Source organism: Diachasmimorpha longicaudata, chromosome 2, assembly GCF_034640455.1.
Source record: "Diachasmimorpha longicaudata isolate KC_UGA_2023 chromosome 2, iyDiaLong2, whole genome shotgun sequence".
In the NCBI taxonomy this organism is placed as follows: domain Eukaryota; kingdom Metazoa; phylum Arthropoda; class Insecta; order Hymenoptera; family Braconidae; genus Diachasmimorpha; species Diachasmimorpha longicaudata.
In genome coordinates, this window is record NC_087226.1 from 11,730,189 (window position 1) to 11,757,995 (window position 27,807).

The window sequence follows — 27,807 nt, forward strand, 5'->3', positions numbered from 1 at the left end:
AATTATTGACCCAACTCAATTGTATTTCATTGCCTGAAAATATTTACCATGGAATTATGGTAAAATCAATAATTATTCAATCATGTAATTTTTTTTTGTCTCTGTTGCAATATTAACATGTGCTCTGTTATTTCTAGGTGAACATTAATTTGGGAGCTGGTGAGAGTGAAATTTCGAGTCCACGAGGGTTGACGTTGAACGATCAAAGTTGGCATGAAATTAATTTAACACGACGCGAGGCAAATATGACTCTGCAGATTGACGTTATCCACACAACGAGAATGATTTTACCCGGACGTTTTTTTGTTCTCAACATACTCTATGGTGTTTATATTGGTGGACGAGGAGATTTCAATGAGTTATTTCTGGGTAAGCACGATAACTTTGTTTATACCGGCAAAGCCAGTCTACATGTCTGTACATATATGCCCTACACTTCACCCTCCAATAGTGCAACTTTCTCCACTATTTTGTTCTCTGCATTCCCATGAATACCAATGGCAGACGAAGAGAAAGATATAATAATAATAATATGAAATTGTCGCTTTGAATGCGCCTCGTTAAATCAGCGTGTTATTGAATGAAAAATTACTGGAAAATTGTCGTTCGTTATGAAGCATTAACACTCCATTTGACATTGCATAGATTTTCCCAAAGCTTCAATTGACCTTAAATTGAACATTTTTCCCTTCACAGTTGCATGCACACATTTCATTGCCATGAAAAGAGTCTAGTGGTATGAAGGCCGAATGCCTCTAAATATTTTAACCCCTCGTTTTATTTTTTTCATTCAAATTCGCTTCACCAGTTTTAATTAAATGTTGCAGCTCCTGGTTGAGTCCAATCTGGTCCTCGATAGTGAAACTTTTGCATTGATTTCGCGTTATTTCGGGTGGTTTCAAGGACGACATTGGATTCACTATTTCGAATACTCATACTACTATCGAGTTTGAGTGTATAGACCCCTTGGACGCCAGGATTTTTGAGCGTTATTAAATAATTATAAAAAAGAAGAGGTGGAAGCCTCTGAAACTGAGTCGTAGCGGTCGGTTTTTCAATGTGTTGTGCGCGACGAGAATTGAAAAGTTTCATCATTTAGGAGAAATAGCAAATTACTGGAAGTGCAATGGCAATCATTTATACTTTCCTTTACGCCAATACTTTGTAAGAATGTGAACCGACATAAATTCTACGGAAAAATTCCAGTTATCAGTTTATGGCTTGTCAAATTTTAAAAAATGCCTTTAACTGGAAAAATTGATGACTGAAAGCTGTCAAATCTACCTTCAAATTTGTGCAAAATGATAGGAAGGACTTGGAGGTTCTTGATTCAAGTCGTGAATATTCTCAATAGCTTTCGTCAGTTGTAAACTTTATCTGCGCATCAGGGAGCATTGAGTTGAGCTTTCTCTCTCTCTTTCTGTCCCTCTCTCTCTATCGCTCTGGTAGCAAATGTTGGGAGCATCAGTATGAACCACACGAATCTCTGAGGAATGGAGTATTCCCACAGTTGCTCTCAACACAATCTTGGTTAATATCAGGACGGCAGTTCACAAATTAAATTTCCAAAATCGAATGTCATGTCATCCCAACCGACATTCCTACTACTTCTACCTTTATTCTGCTTTATCATGCAAATGATTTTTCGTGCTTTCCGACCTCGGTCGACGGAAAAACCTAGTGCATTCTCTCAAGACAAAGTGGAATAGTTGTTTGATAAAATAAATGAACAAACCATATTTCAATGACTTCTACATTTACCCTACATAATTATGAAAGAGAGAGACCACTTACAAATCCATCAACAAAATAGAAACTATCGTTGACTGATGTTTTTCTATTTCTGACAGCCATTTTGCTTATGTGCAGCATTACTAGCCGAGCTAAAGACAAGTGTCACGAGCCCGTGGGTAAGGGCCCTTCATTCTACTTCCAGTAGTTCGAACCATTTTCGCGTAGACGCAAAGCCAGATTTTTCTCCCGCCAAGTGTGAGGCAATGTTTTTCAGTGCCGTATGAAGAAATATTTCAGAATTTTACAGAATCGTTAAATTTTGAATATACCGAGTGCAAATAAAATTTTGGAAAATCGATATGTACCACTCGAAATTGTAAATTTTGCGGAAAATAAAAAACATCTCTATCACCACAATATCCTGCGGAGACGAAGAAATTATTAAAATTCCATACATAAGAAGTGAACCGGATGAAACGGAATAACAGGGCAAATGGACAATGAATAAAAAATTAGCAGTGAGAGCTGTGGATCCTGTGTATGCAGCTCATAAAATCACTAGCCCTTGAAAACACCTGCATCGCAATATTCTTCGCGTGAAGATCTCTCCATTGATCCTCATCAGCATGTCATTCTCAACCAACATCACAATACCCGCCTGACAATACGCAGTAAATTCATTGTACCCCTCCTCCCATCGATCTTGAATTTATATTTTTTTCCCTCCTCAAACTAACATGCACACCAGACTAATGAAACGATGAATAAAATATTCCCGGAATTCCGCTTAACGCAATTTTCATGAGAGCCAAATGATATTCGGCGAAAAAGTAATCTTGCGCGTGCAATGTTGAAAAAAAAAATGAACGAATGAAGAAAAGGAGAGGAGGAAGGAAAGTCGCTAGACCACCGTGGTCTCTGGCTTTTGCCATCTAATTCGCCCCCTCCCACCGCCCGGGTCACCGAATTGAATACGATCAGCGCAAACAGCGACTTTCCCCAGCACAATATTCCCGGGGCTAACCGGTGAAATTCAATTTACATATTCATGACGATTCATTTGTTCGTGGCCTGTACAACCCAAATTTTCCAAAGTGAGAAAGCTCAATAATTCTCGTTGCTTTTTCCCCAGTTTTATTTCAAATGAAAACATCAGAGGTGAAAAAAAAATTGCCGCAATTTTCCAGAACTACTAAGAAAACAATGTAAATTGTAATGCAATTTCGTCTGATGATATCAACGTCTATATTCCATAACCATTATCTCATCATTGCTTGTGTTTGTGACAGGGGGTCGGGCCGGCAAAAATGGTGGAAAGTAGAAAGCTAAAATGAAAAAAAATGAGATGAGAAGAGAGGGTAGGAAACTTGATGAAAAATTACACAGTCTGATTTTTCCAAGTAATAACGGAGTAACACTAGGTAGTGCATACTCCGGTGAGTGCAGAGAGAGAGGGCGATGCAATCCCATGTTTTATCAGGTAGACTGCCTCCTCTCTCCACCCCCTCCCCCTCACGTCGTCCATATTTTTTCAATTTTTTTTTCGCCCTTCACCCTCCATGCTCTTTTCAATTTGCATAAATAAATATTTAAGAAAAGTTTTTTGGCTTGTGGAGTATGAAACGCGATATCTCTGGTCCTAATGTACGACCACCCAGCAATCTCCCCTGTGTTTTTTTCGGATAGAACCATAAAGTGGCGGGTTAGTGTTATAAATCGTTTTTCGTTTTTTACTGCTCGTCCCCTTCCTTTTTAATTCATTGATCGTTTGCATGGGTGATAAAAGGAAGGGAGAAGGGAAAAAAATGTGATGGCTGAGGAGAGAAAAAGAGATGCTTGATAGTGGGGTTTGGATACACAAATAGAAAGGAAACGGATGGGACCACTTCTCCATACTTCAGCCCTTATATTGGCTCAAATTTATGAATATCATATGTATACACTTCACCTTCCTCATCTTTTACAGGAAAATTATTCATAGGGCTTATTACACCGGGAGAGTTAATATTCCCATGAAATGTGAAAATGTGAAATAGAATATATATGACCAGTGAAATACGTCATAATGACGGTGATGTTTGAACAAATTCTCATGAGTTGGTTGAGCATTCTCATCTGCATGAGAAATTTGAAACAAAGTAGAGTATGTTGAATTTTATTATTATGATAATATCTTTTTTAGGTCATACGGAGTACATGCGAGGCTGTATGGCGGACATTCTGTACAATGGGGCGAATGTTATAGAATCCACGAAATTGCGAAAAGTAAAGTCTGAAGCAACTGCAGTTACGTGGGGCTGTTCATCTGAATTTGATGCAACAAGAAAATCTGAGATAAGTTTCCTTCAAGAAGGTGCATTTGTATCAATTCCACGCGCAATTCCACGAGCAGGATCAAGGTAATTTTTATGAGAAATGAGATTCGCTGGATGAAAAAATATTGAATAGCAGCAGTGAAAAACAATTTTCTCAAAGACGATAAGAAATAGTAATAAAAAAACTACAGTTCTTACCTTTGGCGCATTGCAGATGGGATTTGGAGTTGAGAACAACTTCTGAATCAGGCCTGTTGTTCTATAATGCTGGACAAGCATCGCACGCTGATTACTTGGGCATTGAATTGAGTGATAGCAAAATACGTGTACTGATGAACAAAGGTAATGGCGCTACTGAGCTCATTCACTCGTCCATTGTTGCTGATGGCAAATGGCATCGTGTATCAATAGACTTTAATCCCAATGTCATTGGCATCATTGTTGATGATAAAGTAGAGCGTTTAAATCTACCAAGTGGTGGTAATCGATATTTGGATTTGGCTGAGACATTATACATAGGTGGTACAGAGCTTAACAAACGAGCTAGGGCAATTGGTAAAGGCATCAAGTCGGGTGATCGTAGCTACAAGGGTTGCATCAGAAACATGGCACTTGATACAAGTGAAATTGGCCTACCAGACGTCAAGATCAGCGATGGTATAGTTGTTGGATGTGTCTGGTCTTATCCATGCTACAATGTACAACCTTGCATTGAAAGTGCTACGTGCTCACAACTTGGTGTTGACTCATTTCAATGCACCTGTGATCAGCCACACTGTGTCAGGAGTAACTACGTTTCAACGATAAACGTAAGTTGCTTATTATCTTGAGTCTCCTGGAAATTGCATGACAATGACATTTCGTAATTGAATTCAATCAATTTAAGTTCCTCCTATATTTGCATTGTCAATTGTTTCAATTTAAAGTAACAGAAGTATTGTCTGCGTTACATTAACCAATGATTGATCGAACAAAGAGGAGGGGAAGGGATTTTCAGTGAAGAGGGATTGGACCTAGTGATAGTGTTTGAAACGATAGAAGTAGGGTGGAGGGCACTCCAACAATGGGCATGATTCCTATTTACCTTGTGCGGTTTGTGGTCGTCGTTGAAACGAGAGTGCTGATTTGCGGAAACCTCCATTCCAGAGCTAACGAGACGCCACCAAGTGTGTCTTCCAACTATCCCCCAACATACACACACACACACACATGCACATCTTCATTGATCGTAGTATCATTAAATGTTTGAATGCCCTTAACTTAGAGTCCAGGGTTTTATCCAATCTGTTCTCAACAGTCGCCAGTTTATTTATTTCCAACTGCAACCGAATGACTCCAGTTCAGCTCGTGATTTTTTAAGGAGCCAATCGATAATTCTGAGAATTATCATGAGCAGAATGGAGTGGTACTTGATCGCTTTGAGTATATAAACTCATCGATAACTGGTAGAATTGAGAACTCATAGAGTTCTATTCGGTTGATTGGAATAACTCCCATTGGATATAAAAGGAGGCAAGAAATCGCTTCTTTTCTCTGGTTTTCTTTTGTCAGTGTGTTGGTATTGGTTGATGCAGTGGTAGTGGGTATCATGGGGGATGGTTATGTGCGCACCGATATACACTGGCCCTACCCCCTGCGTCTCGTAGGAAATCAAGCTACTTTTCACAATTCCCACAGGTAGAAGGGGAGTAAAAAAAAATCAAGAGTGTATTCTTTACACCAGTAACAAGTTGTACAACATGGTGGAGTACTTAAGGCTTTTACGGAATAATTCAGATGCTCTTGTCTAGGCGGAGTTTAACTTTGAATTTGTCCCTGATGTCCACTTGCACGAAAGAATAACTTATCCCCAGATAGACGATTTATTTTTACAGTTGGGAGTGAGCAGATGATTTTACGAGAATAATCGCGAGATGTTTTTGGGCTGTACTGTTCGCTAATTTCTACTGCTATAGTCGATTTATATTTTTTTTCATCTTCTTTCATGAAATATATACGAAATGTCAGTAAATGTAAACGATAAAAGTAGAATAATACTAGAAAATATTAAATAATCATAATTGAGTAATCTATTTCCATAATTGTAACATAATTCACAACGTAAACTTGCATATTATAATATTAAATCCTCCATCATAATCCACTCGTAATATTTAATAATGGAATCATAAAATCCCCTCAACATTTCATTCCCATTCCAACCCTAATGAACCCTATTTAATTAATACGAAATAATCTCATTCCACCGACAAAGTATACACCCCATTCAACTATTCATCCGAAGACCATAATTATAAACCTTAATAGCAAACAAAGTTCGTAACTCACCAATAAACTCTTGCCAGTTGCCACTATAATAGTCCACTGAAATAACCCAGTTACTACCTATTTGAGCTAATTGAAATGTGTCAATTGAAACGAGTGTGCCAATTGTGTTGCAGGCAAACGTGAGTCTAGCGGTAGACCTGGAGATTGTAGCACCAAGGGCTATTGTCGTGCCAGAAGGCAAACATGCGTTGGTAACCTCTGACAATATAGGAATGGTACTGGACATTGCCAAGTATGGGGCAAATGAGGACGGGGTCATTTTCACGATGGTCATACCACCGGAACACGGTGGACTGATCCTGGATTCAGCAATTTCACCCACAGTTTCAAGCCCCGAGCTAGCATTTACCCTGCACGACATTTATAGAACCAAGGTAATATATATCAAACTATTTTCACCGGCCATTAGGTACTAATTAAAAAAGCCTTACCGATTCGTCTCACCACCCACCCCAACCACCGCTGCACCTGCTCTTTTTTTTTTGTCTTTAGATTGTTTTATTGTTTCAGTAGAATTTAAGTTAGTCAAGAACACCTTTACAACCCCTACCAATTCCACAAACTTCAAAGTTATATTCGCTGGGTGGTTTTCGTGGTTAGCTACTTAAACTTTCTCCCCTGGCAAACGAAACTTGAATTTCGTATAGACCATTGACCCAATGCATCGTGTGCCACTGTCAGTATAGTCAAACAAACTTTGAATAACAGCTCACCCAAACCGATATCACTTCCATTGTTCGCAATATCTGGGCATTGGGTTTTGTTCGATTTACTCATGGCTCAATGGTATTTCTCTGTACTGCCAAAAAGTCAATAATCTTTATCCACCCATTTGCCCGACAGTCTTATACACAATGACGACATGAAAAACCCCACAGGGGAGAAGAATAACAAAGGGAGGGCAGAGAGCAGATCAAAGGGGGCTTCGAGAGTAGGAAAAAAAAAAGTGTCACGAATCATCGTACTATGGAGTCTGACATGTTCCGAGTGTTAATCTCCGCTGGATCAGTGAAGATCAGCAGAGAAGGAGAAAAAAACTCGTTGATGGGTTCGTAAGCGTCGTCACAGCGAGCAATCACGTGTTTAACGTCCAACAGCCTTCGTGGATAGACTATACATAGTACGTGACGGGGAAGTACCTAACTTTAGAAAAGCATCGAGAGGGGAGGATCCCTGAGAGACACAGGCTGGGTGGTACACAGGGGCTGGGTACACTCGCGTTTAAAGCTACCATATACCTTGTACCAAGAGTCATTCTATATATAAAACCAAACGACTTTGGCCTCTACTCTTTTTAATCTTATTTTTTCCCTCCACATTTATTACTATATTCCAAGTCTTTCTCTCCCAACGCTCTCTTTCTATCACAGTTAGCATTCATTTTTTTCCTCCCCCCTCTTTGACTGTGTTCACTTTTCCCCGGTCCATTAAAATTATTTTAGTAGACTTCTCCTGACGTGTCCTCCAACAGCAGGACTGGAGAGGAGGGAGGCTTATCTCCTCTGGCAACTTTGCACCATCCAAAAGACTTTGAATTAATTTGCCATGACTTTGTTAGCAACCCCCCACCGCCCCAAATCTCCACCACTGTCTTCGTCTGAACGCGCTCTTTCCAACTTTTGAATAATTGAACTGGACAACGCTCGTAGTATGCTAATTGTCGAATTTTTAGTGAATCATCTTGAAGTACTCAGGGATGATGATAAACATTCGTTATACAAAATTTCATCGCTCCCTCAAAAGTTTTTCCTATCCGGGCTTGACTGTCAGCTCCTTTTATTTATGCACAATAACTCGAGTATAATAGCATTTCATATACATCAAAAACATTAATTCAATTACAGGTGAAATATGTACATGATGGAAGCGAGAGCCCGGGGGACTCTATGATATTAGAGTTGAAACTGACGGCTGGAATTGGCTTCACGCTTCCTGGATATCTACAGAGCCGTCTGAGGTTTCCCCTTCATGTCAACGTTACCCCGGTGAACGACCCGCCTCTTCTCGAAATACCAACAACCAAGGTCCTCAGGCTAGCACAAGTGAGTCCAGAGAAAGCAAAGAAAAATTCTTTCTTATAAAATTTTTTTTTCTCTTATTCTTACCCCACCGTCTCCAGCGCCCAATTAAAAGTTAGCCCGTTGCCCTCTCAGGGTAACGGGCAAACCAGTAACTTTATACGGTTCAATTATCCAATAAATTCGGGGTAAAATTTAATCAGACAGCCACACCATCGCACACACTCACGTATACATAGATACACACATAGGTACATACAATTACCAATAGGAGTGTACATGCGTATTGGTAATTCTCTGGCAGCCGATTATAAACGCGTTGCTGTCTGACGGCTTCAACCTAAATGACTCTGACCGCAATGGTTGTTACCACTTTAGATTAATTAACATGACAATGTCAATTTTAATCAATAAAATGGTGTAAAGCTAGCAAAAAAATCCATAGGGTACGAGAAAAACATTGACAAAAGAGCTTGTGTGGACTGTGGATCCAGATACACCACAAGAGTCACTGGTGTACACGGTATTACGTGCAGATACTGATGCAGGCCATGTTGAAAAACTCAATGACTCGTCTCATCCACTTGAAACATTCACCCAGGCTGAATTAGCACAGGGACTTATCTCCTACGTTCATCACGGAAATGGTGAGCCTTCAATTTATCTCATCTCATCTCTCTCTCTCTCTCTTCATTTTTATTTAGCTTTCTCTTGTTGAATTTTATTTCCCATTCACCACTTGAGGATAAAACTTCGTAACTACACGGGAGCCGAGTGATTTAATATTCTCTCATCGATGATTTTTTTGTTGGACTCTTTTATTTTCTATTTTTCAGCCAAGTCGAATGCAATGCTGGGGCTTCAAGTGAGCGATGGAAGTGAAACGAGTAGACCATCGTTTCTACGGATATCCGCTTATCCACTTCAAATAAGATTGGGGCACAATACCGGCCTGATAGTGGTGCATCGATCCATGTCTTATTTAACTCCTGCAAACTTGTCGTTCGCAACAAACTCAGATGATAGTAGTATTGAGATACTGTATACAATTGTAGCCCAACCGCAGTATGGAGTTGTGCAAGAATTAAATGAAACGATTAATAGTTGGTACAGTGTCGAGCGTTTTACGAGTAAGGAGATTGAAGCTGGTGTTGTACGTTATCTGCATACCCTTGGTAGCCCATCGCACGATCATCTCAAGTTTCAAGCGAGTATTAGAGAGCTAAGGACACAGCAAACTTTTGACTTCAACATTTCCTTCATCGATATGGAGCTCAAAGAGGTGCAGAGGGTGCCATTAGAATTCACAAACACAGATCGTGCTAATATCACTAATAATCACCTTAAGTATGAGACAAATCCTTTAATCACAGTAGCATCAAAGATTGAGTACAAATTACTGGGAGTACCGAAATACGGTTACTTTATGCTGAAAAATCGTATTCTCCAGAAGAATGAAAAATTTAACCAAGAGGACATTGATTCGGGCGGCATTGAGTATCATCTGTTGAAACTGGCGTACTCTCTAGTTGAGGATAGAATTACATTTGAGGTAAGTGCACCACAGTGCCAATCCTTGTACTCGAGCTTGGCAATTAAGCACTCCATTGGAAAGAACTCAAAGGCACTCGATCCAGTCGACACTACTGAAATGTTAAAAGTTACTGAGGGACTGCAGGTCCCTTTAAATATCATTAAAATAAATCCAAGGGACTTCAAAGTGAATAGCTTGATTTACAATTTAACTGAAGGGCCGTATAATGGATGGCTTACGGTTCAATGCTATTCGAATCAAACAGCAAGATCAAACGTAACGTCTTTTACAAGTGAAGAACTCAGTAGTCAATCGGTTTATTACGTCCACGACGATTCAGAAACGAGAAATGATAGTTTTATGTACGTGGCAGTTGCCACCGCCGTAGATTTTATGTACGTCGGTGGGTTCAATATCGAAGTTATCCTGAGGAACGACAATCCGCCCGTGAGATCGGAAATGTCAGCTTTCGACGTTGTAATTAATGGAGATAGACTGATAACACGAAGAGATCTCACGTACACGGATCGTGATACTGGTACTCAACCCAGTGATCTCATTTACCAAATACAGAGCGTTTCCAATGGTGGAATTTATGCTGCTGGTGATTCAACCCTTCAACTTGAGGAATTTTCACAGCAGGATATTAATGATCGTAAAATTTTGTTCAAGCATCGTGGTGAGGAGCTTGGAAAAATTGAGTTTTACGTGAGTGATCGTGTATCACGTACACCCGGCTACTTGGAAATTCGTGCCAGTCCACCGTACGTGCATTTTCGCGATAGCAATGCGACAATTGTCCAGTTTAATGGATCAGTGACTTTTGCAATTAACGATTTCGATATTGTAACGAATATCGATGTAAACGACAAACAAGTTAAATACAGTGTGACAAGTAAACCGAAACACGGTATTATTTTACAACGAAATAACAAAGAAGTTGGTCATTTTCAGCGCGAAGATTTGACAAATAAATTGATATCCTATAAGCACTTGGGGGGATCAATGACCAAGGATGAATTTAGGATTAGGGTAACGGTTAAGGGAGTGTCTGCTGAGACGAGAATCATGATAAAAGTTTATTCAAGGAGCTACTGGGAGCCACTCACTGTTAAAAATAACCGTGCTATTCTTGTTGAAGAGGCGACAAGTGTTTTAATCAGCAAGCGAAACTTGGAAATTTCACATCCTAAAATAACACCGACTGAGATAACGTATTTAATACGTGAATGGCCGAGGTACGGATATCTCGAGGTACAGACACAGAGCGATGGACACGGAGAAGAATCAAAGGACGATTACGAGGCAAATCTAGTCAGGCACTTTGATCAGAGTGTAATCAATGAAGCCCGTGTATACTATGTTCAATCGGTAGCAAATCAAACGGAGGACAGTTTCGCAGTTGATGTCACTAATGGAATAACATGGATGCGCGGTATCGTTGTTAATTTTGTAATAATACCGGACAAACTGTATGTTGAGGCTGATAATATCAGTGTCATTGAGGGAAAAACAATTGCCCTCCAATCCAACTATTTTAATGTTATTACAACTTACTACACTGGCAAACTAACGGATTACAGAATTATTGAAAAGCCAATGCACGGTAGCATTATCGATTCGACGAAAAATAATCAAATTAAAAAATTTTCACAAAAACATTTGGAGGCCGGTGTCATTGTTTATAGGCACAGTGGTGATGAGTCAATTGAGGATAATTTTAAAATGGTGGTAATTGCGGGTGATAAAACGAGTCAGCCCTTCGATATTTGGGTTAATATACAACCCATAAATGACCAAGTACCGGTGCTCGTTAATTACACCTTATTGAGAGTGTGGCAGGGGGGACATGCACTGCTGACATCGCAAAATTTGTCAGCTATCGATAATGACACGAAACCATCAGAAGTCATTTACAACATAACAAGCGTAAAGAATGGATTTTTCTCCATTCACACATCACCAACAGTGGATGTTTACAATTTTACTCAAGAACAAATCGATAAATCAATGATTATGTTCACTCATACGAATGGAACAGAAGCGGCTTTTTGTTTTACACTGACAGATGGAGTACATACCACTCACGCGTACAATATATCTATTGATACAGTTCCAATCAGTGTGTCGATTGTAGAGAACAATGGTCTAAATATATTTCCGTTAACGAGAAAACCAATAACTGAAAAATCTCTGATGACAGTGTGCACTGATCCTGGTAGAGAGATTAGGTATATTGTGAGACAGGGGCCGAGTCTTGGAAAGATAATTATGGAAACGAATGAGGGCACTTGGCACGAGGTGGATAGATTTACTCAGAAAGACTTGAACGAGACTAGAGTTACGTATGAGCATACGAAGCAGTTTATGGACTTGTTCACTAATGATTCGTTTATATTTGATGTGGAGAGTGAGTTTGCTGGAATTATTAATAATCAAATGTTTCGGATTGATGTATCAGTGTCGAGTGGTGGTCTGGGAAGATATATCGTAGCTAATCCAGTTAGAGTTGAGGAGGGGGGTTCGGCTCAAGTTCTCATGAATATCAGTGAAATTATAAGATATTTACGTAGCAAATCGGGTATTTCGAATCCGGAAGTGTTCACGAGATTAACTAGCCAACCGAGTCATGGACATGTTATGCTATTGCCTGACTTGAATATCACTATGTTTAGTCAGACTCAAATTGAAGGTGGAAAAGTAGCTTACTATCACGATCACTCGAACAGCTTAGACGACAAGATTCAATTTTCCCTGCATCTCAAACAGGGCCATGTGATGCTGTGCAATGTCACTATTCACGTTATCATTTCACCCGTGAATGATGAACCGTTTAAGCTCGTGACAAAGACACCATTCATTACGGTTGTCCAGAATCAAACGCAAACCATAACGCGCAATGATTTGTTGACTACTGATCCGGATACAATGCCCGAGGAACTTGTCTACGATGTAATATCTGGTCCAACTGCTGGACATTTGTTGATGCTATCCCTTGAACAAAATACATCTGAAGTTAGACAGGTGAATAAATTTAGTCAACAGGATGTTGATGCTAATCGTCTTGTGTATGAGCACAGTGGGTCATCTCAATCAGCCACTTTCTACTTCCGCGTATCGGATGGCCGTTTTACCCCGGTTTACACTATTTTTAATGTTCATGTCCTGCCGATAAAACTCAACGTAACAACGCCAAGCCCTGTGAGCTTACAGCAGGGTTTTAACATGGGTTTTGTTACCGAGGAGAATATAAAACTTGATACTAATGCCAGGCAGGAGCATGTACTATACTCCATAACCAGTCCACCAAAATATGGTGTACTTTATGTAAGGGACGTAGGGGCTGTGACATTTAAGCACACTGATTTACTGTCTAAAACAGTTGTTTTTTTGCAAACTGATATGTCATCCTCTAATGACAGTTTTGTTGTAACGGCACGCTTGAGTGATTACGAAGTTAAAGGGATAAGGGTGAACATCAGAGTGACACCGTTAATGATAATCCGTCCAATGGTGGTATTTGCCGGTGAAAAGAATCAGATAACGAAACGATTTATGGATGCCACGCCATTGGCTGAGGCTACTAACGGAAATCCTGTGTATCGTATCACTGCCAAGTCACGATACTGCAAGCTGAAAAAAATAATCCGTAGTTCCGGTGAAAAAAGAAGCATAAGGGAACGTGAAATATCAAGATTTTCCCATCGTGAAATAATATCTGGTCTAATTTATCTTGTCTGTCGAAGATTACCGACAACAGATCCCGAAGGATTGCCGGATTATTTCGAATTCAATCTTACTGCATCGACTTACCAACCTGCAAACGGTATTTTTGAGATTAGACTTAAATCAGATCCTGAGATATCGAATAGTACTTTGGGTGGTCCAATGGATCCAGTCGGACACGAGGGGGAAATGTCAATAGCACCCAACATGTCACACGACTACTTAATGATCCTTGGCATGTTGCTCGGGGTTTTTGTCCTCGGTGTACTTGTCATTATCACCATTAGGTGCAGACAAAGGAGGTACAAGAATACCCAGGATAATAAGACGAGTGAGACAACACCCACTGTCGGGGTTATTCCACTACCAAGACCTCCTGATCATCTTATGCCAAGTACACCTCATCTCAAGAGATTTGGCAATGAATCCATGGACATAGCCGCTAGCACTCCACTTCCAACTCACTCAACAATGACATCAACATTGCCGCAGTGCAAAGTTATACCACTAAATCCACTTGAGAGTGTGACAAGTGCCGATGCTGATGTCTCAGCTAGGTATCCCTATGGTGTGCCTGATGGTGACGACTGGAGTAGTTTTGACACTGCTGATTTACCATGTCCACCACCCACAACTAACCGTAGGGCAAATCCATTATTAAGGAGAAATCAGTACTGGGTCTAGCAGTCAACACCTTCGGGACATACTGTTGATTATAATTCAATTGAGTATGAGCCCGGCTAACATTGAACTATGAATATTAAGTAACTGGAGAAAAGACTGTAATAATTGATAAATTTTCAGGTGGGAACTCGATGTTCCATTGTACATGGCTATGTTTCAATAATTTCACTGCGATTTTTTTTTATTTTTGTTGTTAAGAGGATTGGGATGATCCTTGCGTCAACTTTGAGGGTTGATTATACCACATACACAGCTACCTAACTCGGCCTAACTTGAGTCGCTTTTTTTTTACGATATTCTTCTGTATTTATGGGAAAATGTGACACGTTTTTTGTAATATAAAATGTTAATAAGTATGTATACTGTGAATGCGAGAGAGGATTTTCAGGGGATGATGGAATGTTACGTGTTACGTGTAATAATTCACAACAAGATTTCAATAAGGCTATTGTATTTAGCGCTATTCAATGAAAACATCGAGTATTTGTTGATTATATTGAATTATCATTCGCTAGTGTGGTTCAAATGAAAATATCGTTTTGGATAGATTATACATGTACGCCTTTGATTAATAGATGATTACAAATTATTGAGAAATTAATTGGCAACCTGTGTGAGGACAATTTAAAGGATAGAAGGAATTTATGAAATTTTTCTTCTGTTCTGATTCGTAATAATTATTCACATAAAATTCATACACCGTAATGTATGGAGAGAAATATTCGATAAATTTTATTTAAAAAATGTATTGGAGATGAGCGGGTGGACTATTTCGCAATTATTCCAAAAATCCATAACGAAATTAATGAATTTCACGAAGCAGATACCACAAAGGTGATTAATAATTATTTTGCAGTGAAAATTGATTCTTTTTCCTCGACAGTTGGGTAATGGCATGTGCATGCATATTCTTTGCCATAAATAAAAAAAATTCCCCGAAGTATAATTTTCCGCTGACTTTTTTCTTTTCTCAAAACCGTTGAGGCAATTAATTATTCATGTAAAAATTGACTAGATATTTTTGACAAGTAAATATATTGATTGCTATTCATACGGTGCCCATTCTTCGACTCAATAATTGGTTATATGTTGAATATCGTAGGGCTCATCTCATTCGCGCATTTCACGCATACAAATAAACACCAAGGAGGGGGAAAGGGCGGCAGATGCTATCGATTCACTCCCGATAATTCCCTAATGACATTACCATGTGAAAAAATATCGATGAATTATATATAACAGACGGAGAGTACTAGAGGAACATTTCAAATTTATATTAATTTTTCAGAATGAATTCCTCACAAATAAATGTGTAAATCGATATTTATTTCAAATTGCATGATTTATCATCAGACAATTACGGGAAAGCTTTATGATTAACTGTGTGATGAACAGTTTTTTGTCATAACGCCTGCAGGCAGCGATTCCTGAATACACAGCGAACATCGTTTGGCGAAGGCGGAACTGCCAAAAACATTTAAACGAGAGTGAGTATAAAAGCGCCATGAAAAATTTGGGAGTGACATAAAAATTTTTTACGTATGAAAAACGTTGAGAGTAAATCCGTGTGTTCCGAAATTTTATTGAAATTTCTATTGGAATCTCAAAGGATTTGCTTTGTTCTCGGTCTATTCGATTGCAATGTCCATTATTGCGTGCAGTTTTTCAAAGAAAAAAATTATTATGTTAAAAAATGGATAAAAATATAGGATAGGTATTTTTTATTTTATTTCTTGTCCCCGTGATGCACAAGCGTAAACGTTATAGTGCACATATTCCAGATGACCCACAGTCCACCAATTTTTCTTTAATAATGCTATCATATTGCCGAAATTACTCACACTGAACTGACCTATTCAATGACTCTGAACTCATTCCATGAAAAATATGGAACTACCCAGCGTCAATTTTCTAATTTTTTAGTGCTCCATTTTCTCCCCCTCCTATGCCTAGAATTTGATTAAAAAAATATTGATTACCTTTATTTCAAATAGCTGCAGAATGGTCTGGTGGACATTGACAAATAGCCAATGCTTTCAGCTTTTCTGTTGCATTTTTTGTCCACGCTACTTTTAAACAGCTGAAAAAATTATTGTTCAGTTCTACGCAATGTAAAGTGACTTTTTCGGCCATTTTTGTTCTTTTTTAACAATAAAATTTTTCATAAAAGCTCGTTTTTCATCGTTTCACGGTGCCCAGCATAATAATTTCTCCGGAATTTTTCTCTCCATACACTAAGGTTTAAATTGCGCCTAAGTGTGTATGCGTGGAGAGAATGTCTACCTATTAATATAGGGTAAATTGTGTCTTCGTGTAGAGGAACAGTGGAATAATATGGACGAAAAATGAAGAAAATTAAAGCGATTATGTATAATTAATATACGCATGTTTTTCAGTATTAAAATGTTGGAGATGGATTTACGGATGTTAAGTGGTGAATGCCCGGCTCGTTGATTTTTACACCTTAACATTAAATAAAATGGGAGAATAACGATTACAAATTTTAGTGTATTTAGAGAACGGTAAATACATCCCTGCAATTTAATCAAATGAGTACTGACATGACTGTTGATTTGTAGTGTTGAAAGTATTGAGAATACAAAAGTTATGAGTTTAGCTTGTTCATCGGCGCCGCATGATGATACAAATTTTCATATCATTTCATATATTCAATTGGGGTTTGAAGTGTGTGAAGTATCAGTATCTTAGTTCTGTCAATATGCGATGATTGTTTTATGATTAACAAACTGCAATTTGTAGATCTTTTTTACCATCTTCATGTTGAAACTGATCCGAGTGCCACATATGTCTATAATTATAGATGAGACTACAATAAAATTTACTATAGCGATGTATTTTCCCTATTCGAATCGAATTAAGCATAATCTGTAATCTTATAAATATAATTATATTAAATGTCGGATGTTTAAATTATTTATTTGTTATTTGCCTTCTATACCCTTCGAAGAATCCTAAAAACGCGTGTCAGGTGAACAATTTTTATACACAAGTTATTTTGTTAATATTTTAAAAACACATTTATAAAAAAAACATTCTTTACATAAAATTAAATTATGAATCATGGAGACATGAAATGAATATAGGTATGTTTATGTTATATACCCAAAAAAATTCGCAAAAAGTGCAAAAGTTTTTTTCCCACCATTTTGGTGGTCAAATTATGAGAATTTGTTTCAACTTCTTATTTATTCACTAAAATTTCAATATTCTCAGAGTGGAAATGTCTCTCTTTCTAATTTCGGAATGGACGACTGAAAGATAATGATTTTTCGTGATTAGATAACATTGAAAATGCTCTTACCGACAGAGAAGGCACAGCCAGCTGCAATACCTCGAGGTCAGTGTGAATTTGTAAATACGCCGGATGCGTGTGTTACTTCTGTGTTAATTGTTTACGTTTTTATCAACAATATGCAGAACGAAAAAGAGTTTATACTCAGTGTTACACAAAGGATCTTCAGTAACTGGAGTGCACTCGAGGTAATCAATACCTTTTCTACACGAAAGACTTCATAGTATTTGTTCCTAACCTATTCGCCTTTGACTCTCTTTCAAATGTATTTGGTATCCAGTATTTTGATATAAGAATTCTGAAAATTTATTAAAAAATTTTTTCTATTCAGATGGCGGTAGCACATGGAATGGGGTCCAAGGACAGTGCAATCGACTTCTGCCCGTGGATTACAGAAACCCTTTTCATGAATGGTAAGCATGTGCTAATCCAGTTAACTCAAGAGTGAAACGTGTAGAATAGTTCATTCGATAATTTTTTTGTGGATAACTTCGAACACTAAAGATATCTTCTGAAACAAATACCTTGTACTTTCACTTGATGAAGTGTTTGTTAGCCCAAAATATTTGCCACCTGAAATCTTTCAGACATTTTTAAATTCGTGATATAAATAAACGTAAGATACCCCAAAATTCGCAGAAAACTTTTCTCCCAGTATAATCTCTTTCCCAGTATCCTTTGAAAACGTTTTTTTGATAAATAGTCGGATCAGAATTTGTCCGAACGGCATTCGTCCCTTCCGTTCCTTTGTGTCTCCAAAGCTTCAAACATTTCCGAGGAATTTATCAAATCGTGCCACGACAAATTATTCCCTCAAAAGCCAGGTCCTTTGAAGTGTACTACGACTTGTAGTTCCAAAGATATACTATGGTTTGGAAAATAATCTCTAGCCCTGCGGAAATGCTTGACTCATCTCCTTTAACTATTTCGCGGGAAATTTCACTCTTCAATTCGTTCCTCCTCTCTCAGTCTTCATAAATCTTTATCGACCATTTTATTGTATAGAAAATCCTTCTAACAAAGAGGTAGCAGAAGCCCTAGAAGACTACATGGAATCAGAATTCCAAACGGAATTGGAGGATGGCAGTGCAATACAAGTTGCTGAGCAACTGTTGAAATTCTATCGTTACTGTACGGAGGGAAATGAAGCGGTTGCAGTGACGGAAATGGAAAAATTGCCATCTCTGAAAACCTGGATTCTGACACGTGAGGAAATCAGACAACGGGGAAATAATAGGACAGTGCCAGTTAATGAACAAAGCCACTCTGACAGTGAGGACAATGAGGCGCAAATGGAAGTGTCAACTAATGATGATTGGGTTGAAGTACGCACTAAAAGGAAAAAATAAATTTAACTTAATAATTAATAACTCGACAATACAATTTATTCATCTACTTGGGTCCTATTAATCCTAACCAGTCTTTTTTTCCTACAAATTGTTAACAATCAATTGCTGATCACAGTGGAAAATCTTTAAACATTTAAACCTGTGCAGCGAACGAAAATAAATTCATTTCGCATTCGCATTGCTGGGAAGTGGAAGTGGGAGTGTGCAATATTTATTAGGTTCCCACGCTGTATTCTCGGCTTTTTTATCCTTTTTTTTCTCAGCTCCCAGTAGACTAAGTATTACAGGGAGAAACATTAATCCATGGAACAAACCGAATACAACGACTGCTCCAAATAACTGAAATAAAAAGTGTTCAAATAAAACAGACAATTAAAAAATAGCGATGATCGGAAATCCAGTAATTATGGAGTTATTCCACTAATGATTTCTTTCAAGTGGAAAAAATCATATACATACATCTGATGCTAATAGTCTTGCAGAAAAAATGCTAAAAGATTTTATTCGTAGAGAATAATTTTCTCTACCAAGAAAATCTCATCATTCTCTCTGAACTACTAGCGTTCGAATTTATTCGTGAAACAAGTGCCTCCCTAAATTCTCATCGAAGAAAACAAACACAACCAACTGAACAATATCATTAAAATATGTGCATAAATTTCCATTGTATCTACCTTGAAAAATGTACTGAAGAGATATTCTCTACTGGCGCCCAACAACATAAAAGCCAGGAATGTACTCAAGCCTCCATTGAATACTGCGGGTCCTATTAATCCCAGAGTAGAAATTGATCTCTCTGGAAAATCGAAAATACGTTCATTTATTTATCGGCTGGTTCGTTGAGTATCATCAATAAATAATCATATCGTGTACCATTTCTGGTGCCTCCGGCCCTTGTAAATTCTAATCCCACATGTGCTGCATAATCAACAGCTAGTCCGGCGCAGAGTAGAATCATAATACTCGATGAAACTTCAATAGTTAATCCCACATAATACATTGAGCCCAGTAGATCAATTAGTGTAAAGAGTACGCAACAAATTACCCAAAAGGATACACATAAATCGCGCAGTAATAATATGCTCACCAGAGCCACTGCCATAATTTCTAGGACCAAATTTCTAGTCAATTCCTCACCAATTATCTGCAATTGGATAAAGAATAACGGTGGTAATTATTTCCCGGGGATTATGTGGGCAAAGGAAAATTGAAGGATTCATTGCAAATTGAGCAAAAAATTTGCAAATTATACTTGATTTGCTGTCCAATATACGTAGTCGTGAGCAAAAACTGCTGTGTGCCTGCCCTTTGAGAAATTTGCACTCGTGACGATATCGTGAACGGACTTCATTGCTTCCTCTCGTTCCTTTGCCGTAGGAATCATCACGTGTTGCAGTCCAATTTTAGTTATCTAAATTAATTGAATTAATTAATTTTATTGTGTAGTTGAAATGTTAAATAAGTTTGTCTGAATTTTTCGTAACAAATTATGAAAACAAAATCACGTGTCAAGCTTATTTGAAGGCAGCGTCGACTATTAGGTAATTTTTATTCCAAAACCCAATGAGACTCCCAACTTCACCGCCTTTCTATAACTTCTTTTTTATTACGCTTTCAGAGGGGTGGGGATCGTGGAAATGAAGCTGGTTCTTTGTCGCTAAATATTTTCCGAATGTCTCGGAATTTATACGAAAAAGTAATTCAATAAAATCTTATAAGACTTCACCTTCCAAAGTTATTCACAAGAAGATTTATACCAGTTTTATATCTCGCGATAAATCACAACCACTACTCAATTCCTCGATTATTTAACGTATGAAGTGCGTTTCAACCATAAAAATTCAATTAAAATTTTAATCGCTATGGAATAGCCATGAAAAAGAAATGAAGCCCCGATTTCCGGGAAGCAGTCATAAACCAGTGGAAAGGTTTAACAAACCGAGATAACGAGATCGAATCTAATTACCGTAATGTTATAATCGCTTATAGGAATTCCATCGAATTTCATGTCTTTAACAAAGGCCTGTCCCTCCTTCGTCATAAACAGAAACTCCGAGAGTTTTCCATAATATTCATCGCAATCTCCAATACCTGCAACAAAAAGTTATCTTCCCAACAATTCACACACTGAAAATCCATCCATTAATGGGTTAATTAATATCCTGTGGAGTGTCGACCGTTAGGTTTCCACCTGAGCGTATATCTCGACTAGAAAAACCACAACTTACCTTGATATCTATCCTCCAGCCACTCTTCATAGCTCGCAAACCACGAGTTCAAGGTCCGATTATTAACATAACTATTGTTCTTGAGTTTTCTCATCATTTCCCCCAAAGCCCCTCTATCCTCGCAATAATCGACACCATCAAAATATATATCGGCTCTTCTGCCATAATTCGGAAAGTGCTCCACAAGTTGATCGTAAAATTCTATGGGATAAGATTCCTGATTCAAGTACAACAGGGGATCAAAATTCCGGTTGAGTCTGCAGATACCCCAGACATTGAGAGCCAGTAGTAAACTGGTCAAAGTGATGACGAAGAATTTAACTTTTGGCTTCATTAAGAAGGGCCCAATAAATTCCTGAAAAATCAAGCGCTGTACGCTCCTCTGGCTGCACTCGTTGGGCCGCCAATTCGATCTACTTATGCAAATGCATCCGTCTTTGTTGGACTGGGCTCGTCTCTCATCGAGTACAAGACAACTCACGAAGAACGTAATCTCGAATAAGAATAAAAATAATATTCCCATTGCGGCGAACATGCAGAATGATTTGAGAAATGGCATAGCTGTGGTCATCCCAATGGCAAAAGCCAGGATATTCGTTAATGACGTTACCGTTATAGACATTCCCGATTGTTCCAGGGACTTTGCTATGCGCAGATGAAGTGATAATGTCTTTTCCGTCTCTGTCAACGTCTCCAGGCTCTGAATTATCACGAACATATCGTCGACACCGATTCCAAGGAGTAGAAATGGGAGAATTGGGTGGAGTGGTCCGTACGAATAGCCCAAGTAAAAGCAAACACCGTACGCTGATAATATTGCTTGTCCAGTCACTGAGACACCCAATAGTGACAGATACACTCGCTGTTGAACTTTATTGCACTTACCAATCATCACCATGACGTAGATGATAATTAATAGAGGACCACAGAACAGAATTGCCAGGTTGTTTTCCACTACTCGATTCAGGATATCGTGGAAACTTCGTGATGACAATGCATAGATTTTCATTCCAGCGGGCATTGTGCGGTTTGAATGGAGAATTTTTTCGATAAATTTCAATTCCCAAGCTGGTAAGTGTGGGCTTGATTTCTTCATAAGGAAATTTAATAACGTTGCATTGGCGCCTATGACGGTGCCGGCTGTGTCGTAGGAGAGGGTTGTGAGTAAAGGTGATATATCCATTAATATGCCATTGTCGTTTTTTCTGGAATTTTCGATATGAACAGGGAGATTATTTTCTGAGGAGAGAGATCGGTCCTTTGGGGATGATTGATGACGCTTTTTTTGGACGAAATTATTAATCATTTGTCTTGAGGAAATGCATGTTTTATGCTACGAGTGACGGACTTGTGAATTCTAGTGAGAGAATTCAAAAGTCACAAGATCAAATGGAGCAAAAAATCATCAATAAATAGCTAATGATATTTTATAAAAGAAATTTACCTTGAAATATTTATATTACAGGTAAAATCATGTTCCTTCAGTTTTGTAAAGTCAAATTTTTAAAATTTAAAGTAGTTGCAGAGGGGAAATCCATATCATCTTGGATTTCATATCTTCAACTCACATTTCTTGGAGAGCAGCAGTTACATCTCTGGATATGTCATTAGCAGTCAAATTGGCCGTACCATTCGGCCACAATTTCAATATAGATTGATATATACAATGGTCTTGTTGCAGGAAGTCCTTGAAGGGACTATAGGCAATTACAGGGTAGTCCCTCTCCAGCTCGTCCATTGAGGTAACATTCGAGAACCAAGTCATGTATCTATTACATTCACCAAGCGTATTTGTTAATGGTTAAATGAGTATCGATTTCGTTAATAGTTGCTTTCATTCCCACCTGGCGCACATGTCCGACCACGACTGGCCATCGACTACTATTCTCTTCACTACATCCTCTATCTCGGCTATCTACCAGCAAGAGAAGTTTCACTTTTTACGGAGAGAGTGAATTCCGGGCCAATAAATTATTGCAACTCATGTTTTTGAAAATAATTGTTTGAATAAGATGAAGATCCCTCACAATGTTTTTTTTAGAAAAAAAGGAGATGATCCATTATTACTGACTTAATTTTATTTTCTTTAATTATCGTCATACCTTCTCGAGACTATTCCAATTTGAACGACATTAATTGGTTGTTTATAATGAATGAGAGTCTAGAGGGTTAAATAAAAAGAGAGGAAGCCCTTCTTGACGACTACTTTGTGAATAATAGAGCCAGAGGCTTTTCTCAAAAAAAATCGTAACAGGATCACAAGTTATATTAGAAATTCAGCATCAATCGCATTTTACTGCCCATGAATTATTTTCCGTAGAAAAAATTGCGATCTGGAAGAGAAAGTTTTCGAAGGAATATCGGCGTCTCTCCCATAAAAACGTCAGGACACTGAAAAAAATTGATTCTGACGCTCAAGGGACTTATCTCAGTTCACGACTCCTTTGAGACGTCTCCCATGTACGTTTTTTTCGCGGACGATTGAAGACACAAAATTTTATTACTCGAACAGTAATTTCTATGATCGTTGATATCGGAACCCTTTTTCACGAAAAATCCCCTGAGTAAATGAGGTATCTTATTCAAGCATTAAATTTTCAATGACGTGACAATCAATAATTTTTCTTTTATTCCAACGGTATTTGAGGATATTACCACACCCAGAACATCAGGATGCAGGACGTTGGGGGCTGTTACGAGGATATTCTCGTATGTGAGATCATCTTTGAAGTGTTCCTTGACCCATGCGGCGTCTGACCTCAGAACAGCCTTCCTGGGAATATATAATTTAACATCGTCTACTTCCTCCCTCCACAGAGACATCCCAGGACCACAGACTCCACTCACGCATAACGATGTTATCAGCCACACCCATGGGTTATTGCCTATACTTAAACCTACTCTGAAAGAAAGATAATATCAAAATACAATTAAGATTTTCATTGAGAAAACATTTACCAAATTTCTGCATTACTTGTCAAATGTTCATAGGTACAGTGAACCTCGCATTTTTCATTAAATTCTGAACGTTATTAATTAATGGAGAGTTCTTCGTTAGCGAACAGATAATGTTCTTCTTGAAAAACAATGAGAAATACTGAAGGAAATTACAATTTTTATGGCAATGTAAATGTTGGAAAAGAAGAAATAAAAAATTTTATTTCATCATGACCATTATTCTCATCATAGTAAATTCTCCAGAATAAAAAAATTATGTTTCCATGGGATGAGAATCACTGAAATTTCTTGAAGGTAGTTTTACAAAGAACTAATTAATTTTCCTCTATAAGATCCACGGTTTCATTTAAGTACACCCGGGTTCAAACTTCTTTCATCAATTTCACTTTGACGTCGTTATTTTGAATATCTTCGGTTTGATGGAGGATAATAGAAATTCTCAAGATGCCATCTTTCTGAGTATTTGTATTGTTCCCTTAAATTTGCAGATATTAGACTCTCAACCTCCTGGATACTGCCCAGCAATGAAACTTCTAATTTACTTGTTTCCAAGTTGAGAGTGGATAAGACAAGTTCACATTGAAATCACTCTTTTAGGAGGTACCCGGTATTAAAATGAAATTGTTAAACGATCTTCAGATGTGGATTTTCAAAGCCGCCTATTCTATCACATAATGTGAGAGAAAATTATTTTTCAAAGACCCGAAAAACTTATCTTTCCGCAAAGAGGAGTCGTAAGTTCCCTCAAGAGAATGACTAGGATTCAAAAAAAATCACTAATGGACCTTTTTTTGAACAAACTTTTCTCCCCCTGTAAGATCATTTCTTCACATTCCCTCCGAATTCCTTCGATCCTAAGATGATCATTAGATTTGATCAGAACATGCTTAGATATCATTGCAGAGCACTTTTTGAGGTGAATCCTCTCCTCGTTAAAAAAACCAAATCTGAGAGGTGGCAAATTACTATTCTGTGCAACAATGATCCCTCTACTGGAAGGGGAATTTTCCCTGAGTCACTTTCCCGACATTTTCATCGAATGACAGTTCCAACAAAATCACCAGGAACTTCCTTTTTCCATCGACAGATTCTATCCTTACATTCTCCGAGTTCAACTCTCCTCTTTTTCAATCCTAATAGTAATATCGATCGGCATGATTGACCAGGAAGAGGACAAGTAGAAAATGAAGTAAAAATACAAAAATAAGAATTAGAAAAAAATAAAAAATAAAATGTAATCCTTATGATAATGAATAATAAGTTTAAATACTCACTTATAAAATATTTTACTCGGATTAAGGTACAAATCGACCACAGAATCTTTGAGTTGTTTCCACTTACTCTCCACAGGGAGTTTGACACTAGTCTCCATTGTCACCGGTCCACAATGAGATCTGAATTCAAACTGAAACAGCCAAGGCGTCTCACATAATGACGCCTCGCATGCTTCAATTTATTAAATGTAATCTCTCTCGTACAATCACGTAACACGACTACAATGATCGTCATGGAGTCCACCTCAAAAACTCTGTGGGCGGTTTGAATGAGCTTCTCCATAATTTCATTTGACGAATTATAACGATGTCATTTTTTTCTATTTCTCTCACTCCACTAATTGCTATGTAATTCTGAAATCATTACTCACGAAGATTGAACTTGCCTCGGCGGTGATGCGCTGCAGGGGAAAAAAAGGAAAGGCCATCCGCGTAACGGTACATTCGGATCGGCAACGAGCATAAACTGTCTGTTCCAACGAATAAATTCAAAAAAAATGAGAACAAATAAATCTAAAAAATTGATGTCGTGACTGTTGTGTCGCGCATGAAATAATGACACGTTATTGACAGTACTTAGCAATCATCGAGGCGCCATAGCGTGTCATGCGTTTTCCGAATCCGTGATTATTAATATTTATCCACGCGATTCAGTCAATTCAATAATTTATCATAACATTACACATGAAAAATACGTTATTTATTCATTTGATTCTATCCGTAAACGACAAATAAGGCTGATTAATTGCAATCAAATTTACTCAACAACGTGCGCTGATATTCCGGCGCGACGATGACTAATAATTCTGATGGAAGAAAGACTCCAAAAAACAGGTCATAATTTTTGGAAAGTCGATGTCCATTGGTGACCTCGGTCCCAGAGTCGTCCAACAAAACTTTCCTCAAAAAATTGAACTTCCGCATATTCAGCCAGTCGTACCGGTTTTAGCCATTCAGTCGCTAAGCCTGAGGATGTAGGTGACAGTGATTCGAGGTGAATGTCACCATTGAAAATGGCGCGATGCCAAAGAATAGCTCAGTGAACTCAGTAGCCATTAACTGAGTATCTGAAATTTGATAGAATTTTATCGGCCATAAAATGATGATGATCTGATCTGCGGTTGACTTTACGAGGAACCGGTCAGGAAACTTGTTGCTAATTGAAAAATTTTTTAACACGAAATCCCCGCTATTTTTTTTTGTTCAATAAATATTCTCATATGACGGTACGAGAAAGCACCCCAGGAATTTTTTTACCTCAGGAAATTCCAAATAGAAAATGATTGTGACTTTTTTTCCGCTAAATCTCTTGATAAGCGGGGTAATGGATTAATGGTGGCTAGCCGACCGACGATTCAATCAATTTTTAAAGCTGAAGCATCGGAATCACTGAAACTTGTATCTATTACCCGGATTTTACCTGTTTTTCTTTCCATGCGGCTTTTGCTATAAAAATGGTCTCTTGGGGAAAGTATTTTAATTTTTTTCGTATTGTTTGTAAGACAGCGCCCCTAAAGAAACCATTTTCCAATGCGATGATACCCACGCAACCCACTTGTTAAAGAGATGGATTATTATCGAGTTTAATTGATGATTCATCGAGCTCGTGTAGTTGCCCATTTTTCACTGGTGTCCTTTGACATTCCCCAATTAAATGCAGTCATCAACTGGTAAATCGTGAACCAAGAATTGAAGGAAGACAGCAGAATTTTTATTGCAACCTTTCCGGAGGAGCCAATGGGATGGTACAACAATAATAGTGACAAAAATTCGGCCATCACATTCGGAAATATTGGTCACAAATGCAACTGAGAGATAAGGCAACTTATCTCCATCAGCGACTTCGCTACTAATTGATATTCTACCACTCGACCACTCAACGTCACAGTTAATAAAGTTACAGTTGACATTAAAGGGTTAATTACACTCAATGATGATAATTTTAAATCTGAGTGCGAATCAATAGATTTGAATTCACCGTAATGTACTTAATTGGATAATCAGATTATTGCGATGATTCGCGTTGTGAAAGTGATATTTATCATTTGACTATTTTATTGATTAACCAACTAATTGAGTAAACTATTTGGCAGTGGCCGTACTATTAATAAAATAGCCACCAACAATCTTCTCAACACCGAAAAATTTTCAAAAAAATATGATCATTCGTTCATTTAATGACATTATGGAGATATAAATTTCACCTTTTTTTGCCGAACGATCAAGGACAATCGGCACAGGTATTCACGTGGTTGATTTAGGACTTCTAGCTGTAGGTGTATCTTCCTCATCCTTACCCCTACCTGCCGTTCAACTCTGTCAAAAGTAGGGAGTTTACGGTGTGTA

At 38.1% G+C, this 27,807-nt stretch overlaps 3 protein-coding genes across 11 annotated transcripts in view; 2 read left to right on the forward strand and 1 right to left on the reverse strand.

Annotated features, from left to right (window-relative positions):
- LOC135170223 (chondroitin sulfate proteoglycan 4) overlaps positions 1–15,279 on the forward strand; it is a 33,510-nt gene extending 18,231 nt beyond the window's left edge. For all 6 annotated transcript variants that reach the window (XM_064135824.1, XM_064135834.1, XM_064135845.1 and 3 more), the window contains 7 exons: positions 138–369; positions 3,917–4,133; positions 4,264–4,858; positions 6,491–6,751; positions 8,222–8,419; positions 8,841–9,042; positions 9,232–15,279. In XM_064135824.1, coding sequence (XP_063991894.1) covers positions 138–369; positions 3,917–4,133; positions 4,264–4,858; positions 6,491–6,751; positions 8,222–8,419; positions 8,841–9,042; positions 9,232–14,339 — 6,813 coding nt within the window. In that variant the 3' untranslated portion in view covers positions 14,340–15,279. The remainder of the gene's footprint in view (positions 1–137; positions 370–3,916; positions 4,134–4,263; positions 4,859–6,490; positions 6,752–8,221; positions 8,420–8,840; positions 9,043–9,231) is intronic.
- A 2,357-nt stretch (positions 15,280–17,636) lies between these two features.
- On the forward strand, positions 17,637–19,022 carry LOC135159755 (uncharacterized). Its single transcript, XM_064115769.1, has 3 exons — positions 17,637–17,840; positions 17,984–18,065; positions 18,658–19,022. Exons 1-3 carry the CDS (start codon positions 17,652–17,654, stop codon positions 18,999–19,001), a joined length of 615 nt encoding a protein of 204 aa, XP_063971839.1. The 5' UTR covers positions 17,637–17,651; the 3' UTR covers positions 19,002–19,022.
- Positions 19,018–27,800, reverse strand: LOC135159750 (NPC1-like intracellular cholesterol transporter 1). Of its 4 annotated transcripts, XM_064115759.1 has the most exons (12): positions 27,666–27,800; positions 26,228–26,528; positions 25,833–25,931; positions 23,885–24,131; positions 23,074–23,144; positions 22,798–22,998; positions 21,230–22,434; positions 20,968–21,092; positions 20,254–20,412; positions 19,875–20,145; positions 19,676–19,797; positions 19,018–19,340 (listed from the first exon to the last, which is right to left on the reverse strand). In XM_064115759.1, the coding sequence occupies exons 2-12, from the start codon at positions 26,383–26,385 to the stop codon at positions 19,164–19,166; spliced, it is 2,835 nt and encodes a 944-aa protein (XP_063971829.1). In that variant the 5' UTR covers positions 26,386–26,528; positions 27,666–27,800; the 3' UTR covers positions 19,018–19,163. The 4 variants fall into 4 exon arrangements, with proteins under 4 accessions (XP_063971829.1, XP_063971831.1, XP_063971830.1 ...); XM_064115761.1 differs by lacking the exons at positions 25,833–25,931; positions 26,228–26,528 and having other exon boundaries at positions 27,666–27,750; XM_064115760.1 differs by lacking the exons at positions 25,833–25,931; positions 26,228–26,528; positions 27,666–27,800 and adding an exon at positions 25,462–25,791.
- Between the last annotated feature and the right edge of the window lie 7 nt (positions 27,801–27,807).

Bases quoted from the DNA above. Each gene is read 5' to 3' on its own strand.
- LOC135159755 (XM_064115769.1), top strand. From the start codon at position 17,652: ATGCTCTTACCGACAGAGAAGGCACAGCCAGCTGCAATACCTCGAGGT. The intron at 17,841-17,983 runs GTAATCAATACC...TTTTCTATTCAG, and splicing joins GTAACTGGAGTGCACTCGAG to ATGGCGGTAGCACATGGAAT. The intron at 18,066-18,657 runs GTAAGCATGTGC...TTTATTGTATAG, and splicing joins AGAAACCCTTTTCATGAATG to AAAATCCTTCTAACAAAGAG.
- LOC135159750 (XM_064115759.1), bottom strand. From the start codon at position 26,385: ATGCGGAAGTTCAATTTTTTGAGGAAAGTTTTGTTGGACGACTCTGGG. The intron at 22,435-22,797 runs GTGAGTTGAAGA...CGAAAATTCCAG, and splicing joins ACTGCTGCTCTCCAAGAAAT to AAAAAACGACAATGGCATAT. The intron at 19,798-19,874 runs GTACACGATATG...TCGATTTTCCAG, and splicing joins GGCCGGAGGCACCAGAAATG to AGAGATCAATTTCTACTCTG.